This window comes from Nuphar pumila, chromosome 2 (assembly GCF_984573655.1).
Source record: "Nuphar pumila chromosome 2, dmNupPumi1.hap1.1, whole genome shotgun sequence".
In the NCBI taxonomy this organism is placed as follows: Eukaryota; Viridiplantae; Streptophyta; class Magnoliopsida; order Nymphaeales; family Nymphaeaceae; genus Nuphar; species Nuphar pumila.
Genome location: NC_143250.1, coordinates 27452280 through 27473867, shown reverse-complemented (window position 1 = coordinate 27473867; position 21588 = coordinate 27452280). Strand labels below are relative to the sequence as shown.

The 21588-nt window shown below is 36.5% G+C and overlaps 2 protein-coding genes across 8 annotated transcripts in view; both read left to right on the top strand.

Moving 5' to 3' along the window:
• Positions 1–21588, top strand: part of NAD-ME2 (NAD-dependent malic enzyme 2) — a 192367-nt gene that overhangs the window by 6059 nt on the left and 164720 nt on the right. For all 7 annotated transcript variants that reach the window (XM_089995502.1, XM_089995503.1, XM_089995498.1 and 4 more), the window contains 2 exons: positions 566–694; positions 989–1049. In XM_089995502.1, coding sequence (XP_089851628.1) covers positions 566–694; positions 989–1049 — 190 coding nt within the window. The remainder of the gene's footprint in view (positions 1–565; positions 695–988; positions 1050–21588) is intronic.
• LOC149845090 (uncharacterized) lies at positions 14332–17292 on the top strand. Its single transcript, XM_089997456.1, has 2 exons — positions 14332–15501; positions 15787–17292. Exons 1-2 carry the CDS (start codon positions 14493–14495, stop codon positions 15822–15824), a joined length of 1047 nt encoding a protein of 348 aa, XP_089853582.1. The 5' UTR covers positions 14332–14492; the 3' UTR covers positions 15825–17292.

The following is a 21588-nucleotide window of genomic DNA, read 5'->3' as shown; positions in this document are numbered from 1 at the left end:
TGCCTAAGGAAATAGGGACAGATCACGTAATGAGTGTTAAAATGTATTGTATAATATATATATATATATATATATATATATATATATATATTATACAATACATTTTAACAATGAGAACAAAATAATGAAAATTTTATGGTATTTAAGTCAATTTTTTGAATGCTCAAATATAGTGTTGCACAATTCTGCCATCTCTCAACTTCACCACTGCGGAATATCTGATAGGCAAATCAAAGATAGTTTGTTCCACATTGTTAGTGGAAGTAGAATGCTTAGGGAGATTAAGGCAACAAGATCTTTGACTGGAAGAAAGGTCAGATACTTGTTAAATGGATACGATAGGAAATATTGGCGGATCACATTTTCATGATATTTCAATAGTCATAGCTCTTTCAGTTAAAGAAAGTGTGTTGCATCTTTGTTTATCCTGGAGGGATACTATTTTTTATCTCTTTCTCTCACCCCCACCTTCAAGATGATCTTACTCATTCCTTGTTATGCCAGTTTATTTTAGTTGGATTGAGTTGGAAAAGTGGTATTGCATGATTTGCCTTGTGAACTGCAGGTGGACATGATAGTGATCACAGATGGCAGTCGTATCCTTGGCCTTGGAGATCTTGGAGTTCAGGGGATTGGTATACCTATTGGAAAGCTTGACATGTATGTAGCTGCTGCTGGCATCAATCCACAGAAGGTATGTACTGGACAATATCCGGTTTTGCTTTTTTTTTTTAAATATATATATTCACACTATTGCCTAGAGGATAACAAAAACATATCAAATATGCTTCTATATCACATGCAAATAAGGTTTTCCATGACCATAGTGTCCATATGGGTCAAACCATCTTTCAATCGTTAGTAATATGTAATAGCTTGTTTCAAAACTTGAGAGTTTCTCTTAGAACTCATGCATGTTCAGCTATATGCCTTATAATCTACAACTTGTGTTTCCTCACTCCTAACTATTCTTTGCTTTCCATGACAGATATTGCCAGTCATGCTCGATGTTGGTACCAATAATAAAAAACTTCTTGAAGACAATCTTTGTAAGCAATATTCCTTGTTTCATGCATAGTCTTCTTTCAATAGTTGAGTTACAACAGGTGGCATATCAAGATTTATTGGTGTTTTTTAATTGGTAGGAGCATAATATTTGATCAAACGGTGCATCTTTTTAGAAAGAGCTTCTACAACCAACATCAATCATCTTATGTTGTATTTTTGTACATTTGTGCATGATAGCCAAGTCATGATTTGGATGGTCCTTGTAACTTTGCTTTGATATATAATTTTTCTTTGTTTTCTTCCTTCAGCAAGCTTGCAAACTTATGAGCCACTTTCTCAACTTGGGCAAGTAGCTTGTGAATTGTCTCCTAGGGGACAACTTTCGCTCTGGGAAAACGGATACCTCGGCTCGTATCCCACCATTTACAAGCATTATCCTTGAGCTGGTATGTGCTGAAATTTGTCTTTTTCTTATCAAGCACAAACAACACTTGGAAAGCTCCCTCGGTGTCCTCGTCCCAGCTCTCAGCGAGCTCTAGATCGGCCTTGCCAACGAAGGTCAGGGGGTCTAACTTTAAGAAATTTTACGTTCTGATGATGGTTTGTCCCCGCGGTTACAACCCGATCTCGCAGAGTACATACTTGGCTCCTCTTAGTGACGTTGGCCAAGGTGTTGAGGGAATCCATGATGAATCCCTATTGTTGAGACCATTCGTCAGGTGATTCGTCGTTCGTACGTCGCATCATCCTTTATTTGCACCAAAGGATGATTAAGTCAGGATTTGATAAAGCATTCACGACAAACAAGACAATATTATTATATAGTATTTTCTTGACCAACCAGCACATGGGACGGGATATGACCACCTTCCCTAAAGTGCACTGCAGCCCATACCACAACTATCGGTGCTTGGTAAGGAAAACAGAGTACGAGTCCATAAGGCTCCCTAAAGATAGGTGAAGGTGGTTTGGTGACCCAATAGTTTGACTAGGACATCAGATATCCTTGATTTCCCATAATGGACCCTCTACCCCTCATTGAGCGGTCACAGGTCCTACGTGCTCTTTCCCTATTAGCCATTTTTTCATGGATTGCTTCGGGGTTCGCCTTTTCAACATAGGCAGTCCTCATACGAATGTCGTGTGTGTGTGTCTAGACAGGCTCGTTGTTAGACATCTACTCAAAATAATATAACATCTTTCAGTATTTCTAAGTCATAATACGTTTCATGATGTTATCATATGGATAATAATTCAGACAAAGAAATACATATAGCATGATGCGGATGTCAAATGATTAAGAATCACTCTATTATTTGTGGCTCTGATACCAAAGCTATAACACTCCAAAATCCTGAATTTGTAAATTTTAGGAAAAATTTGAAATTTTAACAATCAATTCTTTTTCAGAGTTGAAAATGATAGTTCAGCGGAAACAATGTTTGGCAAGAACAAGTCGCGAACCTTGGGTAGGGATGACAGTGGACCGGGGAGGGGGACAAAGTCTCTGCCCCCGCCTCGTCTTAAAATTCTGCCCTCTATCCCCACCTCCATCCCTGCACGGGTTTATATTTTAACCTCCATCCCTGCCTCCATCCTTGTTTCATGTCCTCCATCCCCGGTCTAAACGAGGCAAGGTGGGGCAGGGCCCTGTTTGTCCCCGGTTGTTATCATTGCAAAATTTTACTTTTGCAAGTCAAACTGACATTTGAAAAAGATTTTGAAAATAACTCGCCTCTATTTTAAAATGCGAAAAATTTTTGAGGAATGGGGCTCGCCTATCGGTACGAGGTTCAACCGCTTCTGGCACCATAACTAGGGGTAATCGAACCAAGGATCAATCATGTGCTTTGCTTTTCTCAACTTGTCTAAATCAATGTTCTATTTCCTAAATGCACAGACAATCAGACATGTGCTATAGATTTCAGAAAATGCTGATTGAAAAACATGATGTTTGCTTAGAATAATTAGAAAATTCTTGGAAGAAGGAGCTACTTTGAAAATCGTGAATTGCATTTGGAAAATATTTTTAAAGAAAAGGAGAATCGATTTCTGAAGAATTTTGATGTTTTGAGAAAATCAATTTCTGAAAGAAACTTGGGTAATTTTTGAGAAAATCCATTTTTCTAAAATGAAATTGAAAAAAGGGATGGGTGTGTGGCCCTATGAAATTCTTTTCATGATGCACTCTAAACCTAAATGATGCATGAATGCAACTTGCAAAAATATTTTCTGAAGAATTTATGAAAAATCTTTGATAAAAAGAATTTTCTGTGCCTTATAGAATTTAGATGAAATAAATTCTTTACATATCCCTGACTATGATCACGAATACATATTGAATATATCTCATTTGATTCTAAAAAGAGTAAATATTTAGAAAACTTTTGAGAAAATGCAATGATTTTTGAAGATAGCTTTAAGAGTGTAGGTTGTTTGTGGCTTAAAAGAAGATAAATCTGGATATTGTTTGTATTCTAACTATGACCACAAATACGAACTCAATCGAGTCTATTAACTTCTTAGAAACTAGTGCACGTGCCATTCCTGTAAACCACGATAGATTTGAATATGCATGAATCATCATCCATCACACATTGATATTATTTAAAATAAAACTATATGTAATACAACCCTATTTTAAACAAGAAATTAAATTCTTATTCCAAATTTACAATTACAATTTACATAAAAAAGGAAAAGGAAATAAAAGAAAATACACTCTTGAATGTCCTTGCAAAATTAGCAAACTTATTAGTGGACAAATGTCGGATTTACGAGATTTATCCAGCAATATATGAAAATTGTTGGCTTTATCTGGATATAAGCTTTTTTTCATGCTTTCCTGAGATAAACATAATAAAAGATGATGCAAAATTGAAGAAATAATAAAGCTTAACAACTTTGAAATTCAGAATTTTGGAAAAAATGACAAAAATGCCCCTGAAAACAAGACTATGGCCTTGAAATCAGGGTTTTCAGATTTTTTTTTAAACTTTTAATTCAGGGATCAAACAAATTCAAATCAACACCAAATCGGGTGTGGAATACCCTAGCATGATTATGAACATGATCAAACCCTAAAAATATAAAACTTTTCATGAAAAAATCGGAATATCATAAAAATATCAATTTTTGCCCGTGTTTCAGTTCAATCGGGACTCCGTGGGCATCCTGTTTTTATAATTTGACTAAATAATGCATCAAAAGAATTCCAAAATTCACAAAAATCGACATGGACACTTCTAATAACTCTAAAATTAAAGTGCAATCAAAGAAATATATATTTTGGTATTATTTTGATATGAAAATTGAATAAAAACATAAAAATATGCAATTTTGCCCGTGGGCATGTAGCTATCACAGTGTCAGACCCGAATAAGGCATCAGCCAGCAATGACAAACTGTAAAATTTTATATGAAGAAACTAGACATCTGAACAAAAATATTTCCTTTTACAGATCGAAAAAAGCATCTCCGGTTAGGGAGATATCATTCCGGTAATATACGCTTGATTCCGGCGAACACGTAACGGTTCCAGAACAGTCAGTTCTGATTTCGGTTTAATTAAAAATGGCAGACGGTATTCAAAAATTACACTGATAGAACTAGACATGCTGCTAAATCCGTGACTTTTTATGGATCGTCAATCGAATCTTCGGTTAGGAAGGTACGATTCACGTAAGTTGGCCTAGGGTTCGAATAATGCATAACGGCCTGATAGAAGCAGATTCTGATTTTTGACAGAGGAAAAATATCAAACAATCATAGAAAATATAAAAATTTCACCGAATATAGTGGACATCCTAACGAACACACTGCAACTTACGGATCGTCGATCAGATCTCCGATGTGAGAGATATTACCTCGACAAGCCATCCTTGATTCTACGTAGCGTTTTCATGGTACAAGAATCAAAGTTCGGTTTTTGATTTTTTTAGCAGGGTTACAGAACCCAAAATAATCCAATTTTTTTATGGAAAGTCACTCACACATGCACGGTTTAACCCTAAAAAAATCAGAATTTAATGACAAAAAAACGCACATAAAATAACGCCGTTCCCGCATACCCGGAATCAAGAACGTATATTATCAATAAAGCACATGAATAAACCTAATTTATGCATGTAAAAACCATTAAAAAATACAAATAAGGTAACAAATCAAGTTTTGATGATTGAGTAATTAAAATAAACATTAATATGATGAATAAAATAAAAAAAGTCAGGGAAAGCATTTTTGGAATTTGATTTAGCCGCTATAAGAGGGATTCGACCCATTGAACGGTCGAATCTTGATTTTTTTCGGGCGTTTAGCATATTAAGATAACATTAACGGATTCCAATGGATCAAAAATATAAAAACGGCCATGGATGATCCGTGGATCATGGTATTAGGTCGTGGAGCATGGAGCTCGAATGAAAAGAATAAAAGAGATCATGCTTAGAGGGGGGCGACAATGGCAAAAGCTTATAAAAAAATAAATAAAAGAAAAGAAAAGAAAAGAAAAGGAGACGATGACTTACCTTGGAGAGGCTGCAACAATGGAGGAAGGAGAGTCTGCTGGAGGAGAGAGAGGAAGCAAGAAGAAGAAGAGGAAAAGATCCTGGGTCGACCCCCCTATGCCCCTCTTTTATAAAAAAAAATTAGAACTCTCAATTAAAGAGTCTTCTTTTTCTAAAACTTCTCTTAATTGGATTAATTAGGGGGAGCGGTTTTGGTTTGACTTTTCAACCCTCCTAATTAGACCTAATTGAGTCCTAGTTGTTTAAAATAATCTCAAATGTGGTGCCACCCCCTGTGGGCCCACATTTGGTTTTAAAAACTCTATTTACAAGTTTTAAAAATGATGTTTTAAACTATCAAAATAAAGGAGGAATTTTAAAATCGATTTTGGCTTTTTTTACACTTCTAATCTAGGTAGAACACTAACTAAATCCTAAGCCAACCAAAATACTTTCAAATGTGGCGCCACCTAGGTGGGCCCCATTTGGTTTTTTTAGAAAACTATTTTAAAACTTTTAAAAATAAAAGGGTTAAAACGATTTGTCTCAAAATTTCAGAAAGACACCTAGACTTTACTAATATTTTTGTATTTTTAAAATAAGTAAAATGTGAAAATGCTATGAATTTGAACAAAAGTGGAAAAATTAGGGTTTGCACCACTACAAGGTGGGTCCCGCTTGAAGAAAGTTGAAAACTGGTTTGAAAATCAAGTTTTTGAAATAAAGGGTTTTAAGAAGAGATTAAAATGAGGCGAAGGATTAGAGTCCTAAACCAACTGAAACTCTTGACTTGAGTCCTAAAATTTTGAAACTCTGAAATTTGGGTTTTTGAAAGACGAACGAAGAGATTTTTGAACGTTTTCTCAAAACTAATGAAAATGAACTGAAAAATGCAGTCAGGGTTAGAGTCCTAAATCAACCGAAACTCTGAAATAGAGTCCTAAATCAACTAGAACTCTGCAAACGGGATTAATTTTTGAAAGATAGGTGAAAAGATTTTAAAACAAGTGGAAATGAAAGTAGAAATGAAAATCAGAATAGAATCCTAACCCGACTAGGACTCTGGGAAAGAGTCCTGAAATTTTGAAACTCTAAATTTTTTGTTTTTTCTGAAAACAAGTGAGAAGGTTTTAGAAGATTTTCTTAAAAACAAGTGAAAATACGATAAAAATTGAAATAAGAGTTATAGTCCTGATCCGACTGAAACTCTAAAACAGAGTTCTAAATCAACCGAAACTCTGATAATTGAGCTTATTTTTCAAAAGACAAGTGGAATAGAGATTAAAGATGAAATGAGAGTAGAGTTCTGAACCGGCTGAAACTCTGGGTCAGAGTCCTCAAATTTTGAAACTCTACAATATAATCCCAAAATTTTGAAATTTGATTTTTGAAAGATAAATGAACAAGTTTATAAAAGATTTTCTAAAAAATGAAGTCAGAGTTAGAGTCCTAATCCAACTGAAACTCTAGAAAAAAGTCCTAATTCGACTAAAACTCTAAAATTTTGACTTCTCTCGAAAGATTTTCAAAGATTTTCTTGAAAATAGGTAAACATAAAAATGAAAGATAGAGTCCTAATCCGACTGAAATTCTGCAATAGAGTCCTAGTCCGACTAGAACTTTGAGATTTTGGCCAAAATGAAAGAGAATGGACAAGGCTACTCCTGGTTTAAAATCAAAATGGAATTTTGAAAAAGGTTTAAAAGGTAAAAGACGGAGTCCTAATCCGACTAGGACTCTGAAATTTGAGAAATGCAAATGAAAGAAATGATCCGAAAGTGACACCACCTAGATGGGTCTTATCCGAGAATTGAGATTAAATTAAAATTTGAGTTCAAAACGAATCCAGATTGTTTTTCTGAAGAAAATATTTTTGAAATGGAAAATGCAAAGCCCTGGGGTTGGCCAAATGACAAATGTTGATTTAAAACCTAGTTTTTCTTTGAAATTGATTTTGAAAGCCAGTTTTAAAACTCGAATTTTGATTGGAGATTTCGAAAAAACCAGAGTGCTGGACCTCGAGAATGACATGCAATGCAATGAAATGACACAAAATGACAAGAAATGATATAAAATGATTTGCAAAACGCAAACCCTGGATGAGGGATTTGAAGTCTCGGACCCTTGGCAACGACAAAGAATTGAACATTTCTATTCGAAGGTAAAAAATTGTTGATTAAAATTGAGCCAAAATAAAGATTGAAGCTTGATTGCATGATGCGATATTTTGAAAATCGTGAATTGCATTTGGAAAATATTTCTGAAGAAAAGGAGAATCGATTTCTGAAGAATTTTGATGTTTTGAGAAAATCAATTTCTGAAAGAAACTTGGGTAATTTTTGAAAATCATTTTCTTTAAAGCCTCTGCAATTTCTTTCTTTTGAATCTTGCGCATGAAGTCACGATTCATCTCATGAAAAGGAACGGAGAAGTCTTCGAGATCCTGAGTATGACTTCCATTAAATAGCTTATCAAAATAATCTTTTCATCTCTCCTTAATCTCCTCATCTTTGACTAAAACCCTTTGTGTTTAATCTTTGATACATCTAACCATACACAGATCCCTCGATTTCCTATCTCTCATCTTTGCAAACCTCTAAATATCTTTCTCGCCCTCTTTGGTATCGAACTTGTCATAAACCTCCTTATATACCTTATCCCTCGCGTTTCGAACTACTTTTTTAGCTTCCTTCTTTGCTATCATATACTTCTCCCAAATCTCATTATCACGACTCTTAGATTTCTATAACACTCTCTTTTAACCTTAATAGCTAATTTGACATCCTCGTTCCACCATGATGTATCCTTACCTAGCGGTGCACCGCCTTTAGACTCACCCAATACCTCCTTAACTACCTTTCTCATCACACCCGCTATCTTATTCCACATTGATTCTAAATCCTCCTCGAGACACCAATCAGCTTCCTTAACTACCTGCTCTATAAATATTCCTTGTTTAGCTCCTTTCAGTGCCCACCACTTAATCTAAGATCTATCCTATGCAGTGTTGTGAAAAGCGTTGAGGCGTAGCGAGGCGCTCCACCAAAATCTGAGGCGAGGCGTAAGCCTCAAGGCGCAAAGCGTAAGCCTCGAGGCACAAAGCGTAAGCCTCAAATTTTTTTTTTAAACTTAAAAAAAACTATAAAAATGATCTAAAATTATAAATAAATAAGAAATGCTTTATTGATGAAGCGCCAACCAACACGAAATAAAAAATCTCAAATAAATATGAAAAAAATATGAGACTAACATGTAAAAGTAACATTAATGCAACACTTATAGCCACACACACATAGTAGAGATAGAGTGGAGGTGGTTTGGATCCCAGATTTCTTCTCAAAAACAAAAAGAAAACACCAACCAACTCCAAGGCACTCCAAACAAATTTTGCATCGATTGAAATGAATACCATCACAAAAAAGCACCAACAAAAGACAAAAAATATCCTTAAAAACACAAATAAAACACCAACGAATTATTACTTATTTTTGTTATTATTTTATTTTTTAAGTCCCCATATTTTCCCAAGATTTTTCACCAAACCAATAATATTGCGAGAAATAGCCTCTCGTAGGTGTAGCCGATACCCATATTTGTGACTGTGATATAAACTCATAATAGACATTTATTTCCTATATGGAAGAGAAGAAATATATAACATAAATGGCAAAGAACAATAAACATCCACTTGAGCCTTTTTCTATAGCTACAGTTGGAAAAACCAAAAGGAAATAACACAGAAACATAAAAGCAAGAACAGTGGAAGGTGAAGTCCACTGAACATTACAAACAAGAGAACAGTAAAAGAGAAAGGTCCCATCAATATACTAGAGATAAATTGGGCCGTTGATCCTTTTCCCTTGGTACCAGAAATGTGGACAGCCTAAACGCACAACGAATCAAATGAGTGAGCTTAAGGAGGGGAGAGAAATTCAGCAAATTCATGTCAACTATTGTAACAAACATAAATAGAAATTTCAAGCAATTGCACATAAAGATTCAAGCAGCCTAGCATGCAATATGGTGAAAATTGGTCTTCAAAAATATCAAACAATTTCTCGAGAAAGAAATAATCTTAGCGACAACAATGAGCCAATGTATTTCCATCGATGAAGCGAAGAACATAAGACACAATCGTTATGTGGGTGAGTGAAAAAATCAGCCTTTGGATGTAATCGGAAAAAGCTTTCTTTTGGAAGCACTAGACATAGTGGTGCTCTGATCTCGAGTGGCACCTTAAACTCGAGATGAGGGTTGCCAAGGGAGCGGAGCAACCACTTCATCCTGCCCAAGGTGATAAACCCAGAAAATTGTTATCGGAAAACGCAGAGGTCGCCGACAGCGAGTGGTGGCCGGCGACAGTAGTGGCGGTGGCGAGTGGTAGCACGACAGTGGCTGTGAGTCGCTGGCACGACTGTGAGTCGCAGCCGAGTGGTCAAACGTCGGTGGCTGTGGTCGCACGGCGGCGGCGAGTGGTCGCACGACGATGATCGGCTACGGGTGGTGGCCGGCGGCGAGTGGTGGCCGGCGACAGCAGTGGCGGGGGACGAGAGGGGACAGAGTGGAGAGAGAAGGGGCGAGGGCTTTCCCTCGCCCCGAAGCGCCTGAGTCTTTTTTAAAGACACAGGCGCTTCGATCTTTCGAGAATACGGGCCCGGATCCGGGTCGAACTCGGGTCCGGGCCATCCGTTTTTTAATGCGCGCCTCACTTTGTGGCTCGCCTCGCCTCAAGGCGTACGCCTCAAGGCGCATGAGGCGTACGCCTTAACGGTGTTGCGCTTTTTAAGTGCGCCTCAAGGCGAAAAGGGCCTCGCCTCGAGGCGAGGCGTGCTTTTTGCGCCTTGAGACACGTTTTTAACAACACTGATCCTATGTCTATCCCTTTTGCGACATTGTCTAATTCTAAGATCTAAAATTAAGACTCTATGTTGTGTAGTTATACTTTCTCCCGGTATAACCTTACAATCGATGCAACAACCCCTATCTCTCTTTCTAAGTAGGAAAAAATCTATCTGACTCGTATTAACCCTACTTTTAAATGTTACTAGGTGAGACTCCCTCTTCCTAAACCAAGTGTTTGCTAAGATCATACCACAGGACAAACCAAAAGTTAAAATCCTTTCTCCACTTTCGTTTCTTTCTCCTATACCATAGCATCCATGGATACTCTCAAATCCATCCCTCCTAATGCCTACATGTCCATTAAGGTCACCGCCGATGAAAAGCTTTTCTCCATAAGATATCCCTTGTACTACTCCATCTAAATATTCCCAAAATTGACGCCTAATGGAATCATCTAAACCTACTTGAGGTGCATAAACACTAATAATATTAATAATATCCGTACCTAATACTAATTTAATAAGTAAAATCCTATCACCCTTCCTACGGACCTCAACTACATTATCTATAAACTCACGACTCATAACAATCCCTACTCCATTCCTATTCCTATTTATTCCAGTATACCAAATCTTATATCCCCAAGGTGCAATCAAAGAAATATATTTTTGGTATTATTTTGATATGAAAATTGAATAAAAACATAAAAATATGCAATTTTTCCTGCGGGCACGAATCAGGCATCGGACAATAATAAAAACTGTAAAATTTTACATGAAGAAACTAGACATCTGACAAAAAATATTTCCTTTTACAGATCGAAAAAAACATCTCCGGTTAGAGAGATATCATTCCGACAATATACGCTTGATTCCGGCAAACACGTAACGGTTTCAGAACAGACAAGTCTGATTTCGGTTTAATTAAAAATGGCAGACAATATTTAAAAATTACAGAAATCATACTGATAGAACTAGACATGCTGCTGAATCGCTGACTTTTTACGGATCGTCAATCAGATCTTCGGTTAGGGAGGTACGATTCACGTAAGTTGGCCTAGGGTTCGAATAATGCATAACGGCCTGATAGAAACAAATTTTGATTTCTGACAGAGGAAAAATATCAAACAATCATAGAAAAATATGACAATTTCACCGAATATAGCGAACATCCTAACGAACACACTGCAACTTACGGATCGTCGATCAGATCTTCGATGTGGGAGATATCACCTCGACAAGCCGTCCCTGATTCTACGTAGCGTTTTCATGGTACAAGAATCAAAGTTCGGTTTTTGATTTTTTTAGCAAGGTTACATAACCCAAAATAATCCAAATTTTTTATGGAAAGTCTCTCACATATGCACGGTTTAACACTAAAAAAATCAGAATTTAATGACAAAAAAAATGCACATAAAATAATGCCGTTCCCGCATGCCCGGAATCAAGAACGTATATTATCAATAAAGCACATGAATAAACCTAATTTATGCATGTAAAAACCATTAAAAAATACAAATAAGGTAACAAATCAAGTTTTGATGATTGAGTAATTAAAATAAACATTAATATGATGAATAAAATAAAAAAAGTCAGGGAAAACATTTTTGGAATTTGATTTAGCCGCTATAAGAGGGATTCGACCCATTGAACGGTCGAATCTTTATCTTTTTCGGGCGTTTAGCATATTAAGCATAGCATTAACGATTCAAATGGATCAAAAATATAAAAACGGTCATGGATGATCCGCGGATCATGGTATTAGGTCGTGGAGCATGGAGCTCGAATGAAAAGAATAAAAGAGATCATGCTTAGAGGGGGGCGACAATGGCAAAAGCTTATAAAAAAATAAATAAAAGAAAAGAAAAGAAAAGAAAAGGAGACGATGACTTACCTTGGAGAGGCTGCAACAATGGAGGAAGGAGAGTCTGTTGGAGGAGAGAGAGGGAGCAAGAAGAAGAAGAGGAAAAGATCCTGGGTCGACCCCCCTATGCTCCTCTTTTATAAAAAAAAATTAGAACTCTCAATTAAAGAGTCTTCTTTTTCTAAAACTTCTCTTAATTGGATTAATTAGGGGGAGCGGTTTTGGTTTGACTTTTCAACCCTCCTAATTAGACCTAATTGAGTCCTAGTTGTTTAAAATAATCTCAAATGTGGTGCCACCCCCTGTGGGCCCACATTTGGTTTTAAAAACTCTATTTACAAGTTTTAAAAATGATGTTTTAAACTATCAAAATAAAGGTGAAATTTTAAAATCGATTTTGGCTTTTTTTACACTTCTAATCTAGGTAGAACACTGACTAAATCGTAAGCCAACCAAAATACTTTCAAATGTGGCGCCGCCTAGGTGGGCCCCATTTGGTTTTTCAGAAAACGATTTTAAAAATAAAAGGGTTAAAACGATTTGTTTCAAAATTTCAGAAAGACACCTAGACTTTACTAATATTTTTGTATTTTTAAAATAAGTAAAATGTGAAAATGCTATGAATTTGAACAAAAGTGGAAAAATTAGGGTTTGCACCACTACAAGGTGGGTCCCTCTTGAAGAAAGTTGAAAACTGGTTTGAAAATCAAGTTTTTAAAATAAAGGGTTTTAAGAACAGATGAAAATGAGGCGAAGGATTAGAGTCCTAAACTAACTGAAACTCTTGACTAAAGTCCTAAAATTTTGAAACTTTGAAATTTGGATTTTTAAAAGACGAACAAAAAGATTTTTGAAGAATTTTCTCAAAACTAATAAAAATGAGCTGAAAAATGCAGTCTGGGTTAGAGTCCTAAATCCACCGAAACTCTGAAATAGAGTCTTAAATCAACTGAAACTCTGCAAACAGGATTAATTTTTGAAAGATAGGTGAAAAGATTTTAAAACAAGTGGAAATGGAAATCAGAATAGAATCTTAACCCGACTAGGACTTTGGGACAGAGTCCTGAAGTTTTGAAACTCTTAATTTTTTGGTTTTTCTGAAAACAAATGAGAAGGTTTTAGAAGATTTTCTTAAAAACAGGTTAAAATACGATAAAAGTTGAAATTAGAGTTTGAGTCCTGATCCGACTGAAACTCTAAAATAGAGTTCTAAGTCAACCAGAACTCTGAGAATTGGGTTTATTTTTCTAAAGACAAGTGGAATAGAGGTCAATGATGAAATGAGAGTAGGGTTCTGATACGACTGAAACTCTGGGCCAGAGTCCTGAAATTTTGAAACTCTACAATATAATTCCAAAATTCTAAAATTCCAAAATTTGATTTTTGAAAGATAAATGAACAAGTTTGTGAAAGATTTTCTAAAAAATGAAGTCAGGGTTAGAGTCCTAATCCAACTGATACTCTGGAACAAAGTCCTAATCCGACTAAAACTCTAAAATTTTGACTTCTCTCGAAAGATTTTCGAAGATTTTCTTGAAAATAGGTTAACATAAAAATGAAAGATAGAGTCATAATCCGACTGAAACTCTGCGATAGAGTCCTAGTCAGACTAGAACTATGAGATTTTAGACAAAATGAATGAGAATGGACAAGGCTACTTCTGGTTTAAAATCAAAATTAAATTTTGAAAAAGGTTTAAAAGGTAAAAGACAGAGTGTCCTAATCCGACTAGGTGTTAAAACATATGTAATAATACCATAATACCCGATAGGGGTATTATGGTCTTTTCACAAAGTACCCAATAAGGGTACTTATTTTATTTCTTTTATTTTAATGTTTTTTATTTTTGTTTTTATTTTTTAAAATGTATTTTTTGGATACCGAAAAGGGGCCCCACAATGGAGTCGTTGGGGCCCCCAACGGTCACATTTGTGACCGTTGGGGGCTCCCAACGACTCTATTGGGAGCCCCTTTGGTCTCCTTTTCTTATAAATAGGGGGAATGTATGTTGTATTGCTCTCTAGAGCTCCTCTTCAATAATAGTGATATTATTTTTCATGTGTGTAGCCTTTTTATAAGGCCTTTCGTATATCCCTTAGTGGATTCTCTCTCTTGTGCTTGTTGCACTTGTCCGTGTGGGACATAGTGAATGCTTTAGCATTCTTGGTTTCTTCCGCATATTTCATTACATGGTATCAGAGCCATACGATCTTCTAAAGGTAAAATCGTGTCTCTCTCTACTTCCTTTCTTTCTCACATCTTCATTGTGTAGCAATGGAAGTCAAGATCGATCTATCATTCAAACTCAATGGGAAAAATTACATGATGTGGGCATCCGCAATGGAGAATAATCTCAAAGGCAAGAAGCTTTGGGGTTATGTAATGGGAACCGTTCCGGAACCCCAACTTAAGCTCACAAAGATGGAAGGAGATCAAGAGAAAGCACTTGAAGGCGATGCTCGTCTCAAGGCCATTGAAGATTATAATCATCAAATGGAAGATTGGGAGAGCAACCATGCAAAAATCCTAGCATGGTTTATGAATAATGTCGAACTCAAGGTATGTGCAAATATTGCAAAATTCCGCCGGGCAAATGAAGCTTGGTTTTTTATGAAGGGTATGTTTACCCAAAAGGATCTTGCAAGAGCTTATTTTTTGCAAGAAAAAGTAAGAATCACAAAACAAGGTGACATGAGCATACAAGATTATTATAGTGCTCTAAATCCTTTGTGGGATGAATTGGCTCTTTTAGAGCCTAAATGGGTGGCTATGGAGGATGTGGTACTAAGACAAAAACAAATGGAACAAGATAGATTGTTTCAATTTTTATTTGGGCTTCGTCCCGAATTTGAACAAGTGAGATCCTCACTTCTCCATAGATCCACGTTTCCTCCCTTAGAAGAGGCTATTGCCGAGATTACTCAAGAAGAGACTAGGCATAGCATGGGTAAAAGCATAGAGGAAGTTCTTGCCGTATCTAAACCCGGCAATCATGTTAAAACATACAAACCACCTCATTTTGGTAAGCAAGGGAGTGGTGGAAGAAAAATGATTATATGTCATCATTGTTATGAGCCGGGACATATTAAACCCGTTTGCCCAAAGCTAAATGGGGCATTCAAGCCAAAGGTGGCTTCCGTTGAAGAATTCACCACCAAAGAAGATGACGGCAAAAACGGGGATCTCAAAGATACTCTTGGACAAATCTCCTTGGCTCTCCAACAAATTCTAAAGGTCACTTCTTCCACCTCCGGTGCCGCCATTGCCTCATCATCACCTCCCGGTACGTACTCTTGGATTTTAGATTCCGGAGCCTCTTTTCACATGACTCCTCATGAAAATGCATTAACCAATGTGCACACCAATTCAAAATTATCTTGTCTCTACGGCCGATGAAACTTTTCTCAAAATAAATGGTATTGGAACTCTTGATTCTAAAAATATTCAAAATTTTCTTGTTCCAAAAGTTAGAATAGTTCCTAAATTAAATCTTAACCTCTTTTCCGTTTCTCAAATAGCCGACCATGGATGTGAAATATCTTTCTCATCCCAAGGGTGCTTTGTGCAGGATCTCCGGTCCGGGAAGCGGATTGGGCAAGGCCATAGGAAGGGAGACCTTTATTTTATGGATAACTTAACACTTCCAAATACCTCATTTTGTACTTATGTCCAAGACAAAAATATTGAAACTTGGCATAAAAGGCTTGGACATCCAAGTTACTCTAAAATGTATCTTTTTCCTTTTGGAAACAAGTTTTGTAAAGAAAAAGATATCAATTGCAAAGATTGCATTTTTGGAAAAATGAAGTCTACTCCTTTTCCTATTAGAACCTTTGTGACAACAAGACCTTTTGAATTGGTGCATTCCGATGTATGGGGACCATCTCCGGTTTTATCCAAAGGTGGTTATTCGTATTATGTTACATTTATTGATGATTATACTAGATAAGTATGGATTTATTTTCTTAATGTTAAATCGGAAGTTTTTAACTTCTTCAAAGAATTTCATGCAAAAGTTCAAAATCAATTTCAAAGTCAAATATCCATTCTTAGATCCGATTCGGGTGGAGAGTGCTTATCAAATGATTTTCAATCATATCTAAAACAACATGGCATTTGTCATCAAAAATCTTGCCCAAAAACTCCTCAACAAAACGGTCTAGCGGAGAGAAAACATAGACATATTTTAGAAACCACTAGATCCTTACTTATTTCTAAAAATATTCCTAAAAATTTTTGGGCCGAAGCCGTGTTAACCTCCACCTATTTAATCAATAGGATGCCATCTTCAAAATTAAACAATATCTCTCCTTATGAAAAACTTTTTAATATGACACCCGACTACAATCGTCTTCGTATTTTTGGGTGTAAATGCTTTGTTCTTTTGCATAAAAGAGATAAATTGTCACCTAAAGCAATAGAATGCGTATTTTTAGGATATGGTGAAAATCAAAAGGGCTATAGATGCTTTGACTATAAGAACAATAAATTATTTGTCTCCAAAGATGTGACCTTTTTAGAAGATGAAAATGGATTTGAAATTTTGGAACAACCAAATGAAATTGATTATATGTTTATCAATGATCTTTTAGAAGACTCAAATGATGATCTTTTGAGTCATCCGGAATCTTTAGAAAATATTCATGATAATGGTGTATCACCAACTAATGGTGACAATCTCCAAGTATACACTCGGCGTGAGGAAGCACAACCTATTAGTGCTTTAGAAAAATTCTTGCGGCTTAATGAACCCCTAGAAGAAACATCTCTTAGGCGTTCTTCTAGAGAGTCCATTCCACCAAATAGGTTTGTCTCATATGAAACTCTCTCACCTAAATATAGAGCTTGTCTAATTGCCTTGCATTCTTACTATGAACCTTCCCACTATAATCAAGCAAAAAATATTCCTCATTGGGTTGAAGCAATGAAAGTTGAACTAAATGCTTTAAATAAGGCTAAAACTTGGGAAATAGTTCATCTTCCTCCAAATAAAAAAGCTATAGGATGTCGATGGGTCTACAAAGTCAAAACAAAAAGTGATGGTTTCCTAGAACGTTATAAAGCTAGATTAGTTGCTAAGGGATATTCACAAGAATATGACATCGATTATGAGGAAACTTTTGCCCCCGTGGCTCGCATGACAAGTGTTAGAAGTCTAATAGCAGTAACATCATCTAAGAAATGACCTATATTTCAACTAGATGTTAAAAATGCCTTTTATTAATGGTCAGTTGAATGAAGAAGTATATATGGACCCTCCGCCGGTAATTAATGTTAACCAAGGTCAAACTCTTCGGTTATTAAAAGCTTTATATGGTCTTAAACAAGCCCCTAAGGCTTGATATGATATATTTAGTGCTATCATGTTAAAATTGGGATTTCGTTCATGTTATACTGACACTGCTCTTTTTGTTAAACGTGCAGGTAATAGTATCATCATCCTTCTGCTTTATGTTGATGATATGATCATCACTGGCAATGATGAAAGTGGTATTGTTAATGTTAAAAATATGTTAAAACATAATTTTGATATGTCTGATCTGGGTTTTCTCAGGTACTTTCTTCGTATAGAAGTAGCATACTCTCCTCGAAGGTATATATTGTCACAGATGAAGCTTGCTGCAGATATATGTTCCAAATCTGGGATCTCAGATGACAAAAAGGTGGAGATTCCCGAGGTTATCAATGCTAAACTACGACTGGAGGATGGAGTTCTGCTGGATGATCCTATGCCCTACAGGCAACTCATAGGCTCCCTCACCTATCTCACTATCACCAGGCCGGATATTGCTCATGCTGTGCACTCTGCAAGCCAATTTCAGCATGCTCCTACATCTGTGCATATGAGTGCTGTGCTCTGAATCATTCGATACATCAAAAATACTTTGACTAAAAGGCTATTCCTATCCTCACTCTCATCCTTAGATTTACTGGCTTATACTGATGTTGACTGGGGAGGAAACCCAAATGATCGAATCTCAACTACTGGCTTTTGTGTTTTCCTAGGAGATTCGCTAATTGCTTGGAGGTGCAAGAAACAGCAGAAAGTCTCGTTGTCTTCTACTGAAGCAGAATACAGGGCTATGGCAACTACTACAATGGAGCTTGTGTGGCTTCGAAGTCTTCTTCAAGATATGGGAGTCGAAATTACCGGTGCTTCGAAGCTTTGTTGCGACAACAAAAGTGCTATCTACATTGCCAGCAACCACACCTTTCATGAGAGGACTAAACATATTAAAATGGACTGTCATTATGTATGCGATGAATATCTTCGTGGGACAGTTACACTGCCATATGTCACTTCAGAATATCAACTTGCAGATTTCTTTACCAAAGCCCTGCCTGCTCCTCGCTTCTTGTTCCTTCTTGGCAAACTTTCGGTCATTCCCCCGTAAAGTTTGAGGGGGGGGGGTGTGTTAAAACATATGTAATAATACCATAATACCCGATAGGGGTATTATGGCCTTTTCACAAAGTACCCAATAAGGGTACTTATTTTATTTCTTTTATTTTACTGTTTTTTATTTTTGTTTTTATTTTTTAAAATGTATTTTTTGGATACCGAAAAGGGGCCCCACAATGGAGTCGTTGGGCCCCCCAACGGTCACATTTGTGACCGTTGGGGGCTCCCAACGACTCTATTGGGAGCCCCTTTGGTCTCCTTTTCTTATAAATAGGGGGAATGTATGTTGTATTGCTCTCTAGAGCTCCTCTTCAATAATAGTGATATTATTTTTCATGTGTGTAGCCTTTTTATAAGGCCTTTCGTATATCCCTTAGTGGATTCTCTCTCTTGTGCTTGTTGCACTTGTCCGTATGGGACATAGTGAATGCTTTAGCATTCTTGGTTTCTTCCGCATATTTCATTACACTAGGACTCTGAAATTTGAGAAATCCAGATGAAAGTAATGATTCAGAAGTGACACCACCTAGATGGGTCTCATCCTAGAATTGGAATCAAATTAAAAATTGAGTTCAAAACGAATCCAGATTGTTTTTCTAAAGAAAATGTTTTTGAAATGGAAAATGCAAAGCCCTGGGGTTGGCCAAATTTGGATTGGAGATTTCGAAAAAACCAGAGTGCTGGATCTCGAGAATGACATGCAATGCAATGAAATGACACAAAATGACAAGAAATGATTTGCAAAATGCAAACCCTGGATGAGGTATTTGAAGTCCCGGACCCCTGACAGTGACCAAGCATTGAACATTTCTGTTTGAAGGTAAAAAATTGTTGATTAAAATTGAGCCAAAATAAAGATTGAATCTTGATTGCAAGATGAAATATTGAAATTTGGTGCAAAAAATTGGGCTTTGGATGGCTGTGGTTCAGGTGTCGACCAACTAGGTGTCGACGACCAACTGGTTGTCTGAAAGCTTCAGAGATTGGGCCCCAGTGGTAGGAGGCTGGTATTGGTGAATGATGGTGAAAATTTGGGGTGTTTACAGATGCCCCTCTTTGCTGCTAAGCCGGTTGAAAGTCGAGCTTAGTGGCAAAGAAACACACACCAAATTTGAGCTATAAAAATGCCCCAATTAGAAGAATCTGACTGGGTATGAAAGAATTGGCTCGGGTGATGGTGGTAAATATGGAATGGATAATGGAAAAGAAAATTCACCTCATCGGAATGAGGCTCAGGCTTAGCCCTTAACCTGGATGGGACGAAAGATACCTCAGGGAAGAGGCTCAGGTGTAACCCTTAACCTGAACAGGCATGGATAAAATACCTCATGAAGTGCGGCGGGTTTGCAAAAAGATGAAAATGGGGTTCCCTAAAGCTTGAAAACGGGTTGATCTTGGGCGTCTCATTGCTGAGACTGAATAACTTTTGAAGCTTATGACCTTTTGCAAAAAAATATAAATGGTGGCTCGATCCCGAACCGAAAATAACTGTCTATGATGGGACAACAGGACTGTCTATGGTGGGACAGTGGGAAACACATGGAAGTGTGCGAATCTGAGAGCTCGGGCACTCAGATTAAAACAGAAGGGAAGGATCTTGAAAACTCCTGTTATCAAGCCCTAAAAGGGATAAAAACAACGCCATGATATATCAAAATAGACATCGAGCTATTCGCTTCATGTCGGGATAACTTAAAAAGATTGCCACAATGATGAAAATTGTAGTTGATTCAAAATACTTGAAAATAAGCACATTTGTGCGAAATATATATTCCCTCTTCTACGTAGAGTATTACCTCCAACTGGGATAACTCCGTAGAATCTAAATCAAAATCAAATTATTGCTGTTGAGTTTCTTGAAGAAAGTTATCCATTTCCTTGATATAAAAAGAAAGAAATTTGCTCTCAGTGTCATAAAAACGTTTTATAAAAGGATATTGATAAAATAATTTCGCATGAATGAAGATAATTCTTGGCAGTTCTGGCAGTTTAATATTTGAGGTTTACCCATGATAATCTTTTTGCACTCTTTTGAGACATAGAAAGTGGGTTCTCTTGGGATTTGGCAAGAATTTTATCACATCAGCCTTCATCTTAGCGATGTTTTGATTTTCCCTAGAAGGACACATCACATGCTCCTTCAACTCGGAGATGATTCAAATCTTATTTAGTCCCAAGAATTATATTGATAAAATTGTCCCCTTGGATTGAAAATCTTTTTATGATAACAGTGATCCAATATCTTTTAGGGATTGGCGGGAGATTCATCACATCAACCTTCAACTTGACGATGATTTAAACTTTCCCTGGAAGGACACGTCACATACTCCTTCAAGTTGGAGATGATCCGAGTCTCCTTTGGCCCCGAGAGTCTAACTCATCCATAAAGTCTTCATCTTGATGATGATTGAGAGATCCCTTTTGCAGATAGTTGATTGTAGCTTTGAGTGATTGGAGATATATTGAGATTGAGTGGATTCTTTTTATCGCGCAGGATATTTCTACTGCCTTATTTCTAGAAGAATGATCTTTAAAAATGTGTCATAGTTGTGATCAATATCAGTTTACCTATGACTTTTCAACTTCATTGAGTTTTTTCTTTGCTGGTCATATCGAGGATTTTTCTTCATCCTTTTGGTTGACCAACAGAAAAAACTTGATTTTTCTTCTTTCTTCGCAAAAGTCTTGTTCTTTTGAAAATAATATTGAAGGTAATCTGAGGTAAAATTTTATGCAATAATTTTTTTGAGATCAACAACTATTTTTGATAACAAATTAGCAAAATATTCTTAAGATCCTTGGTAAAAGAAAAGTGCTTCACATCCGATTGACATATCCGTAACTAAATTCTCCTCTCCTTTTCCCAAAGAAGAGACTTAGACTTAACCCTTACCTGAACGAGTAATAAAAAATACTCCTCTCTTCCCTGAAGAGGAGCTGTTTGCAAAACAAACTTTCGAAGAGAAA

What these genes read in the sequence shown, in the direction of transcription:
- LOC149845090 (XM_089997456.1), top strand. Translation starts at nt 14,493, where the DNA reads ATGGAAGTCAAGATCGATCTATCATTCAAACTCAATGGGAAAAATTAC. An exon ending in TGCCTCATCATCACCTCCCG is followed by an intron (nt 15,502 to 15,786) that starts GTACGTACTCTT and finishes TGCTTTGTGCAG; the next exon opens with GATCTCCGGTCCGGGAAGCG.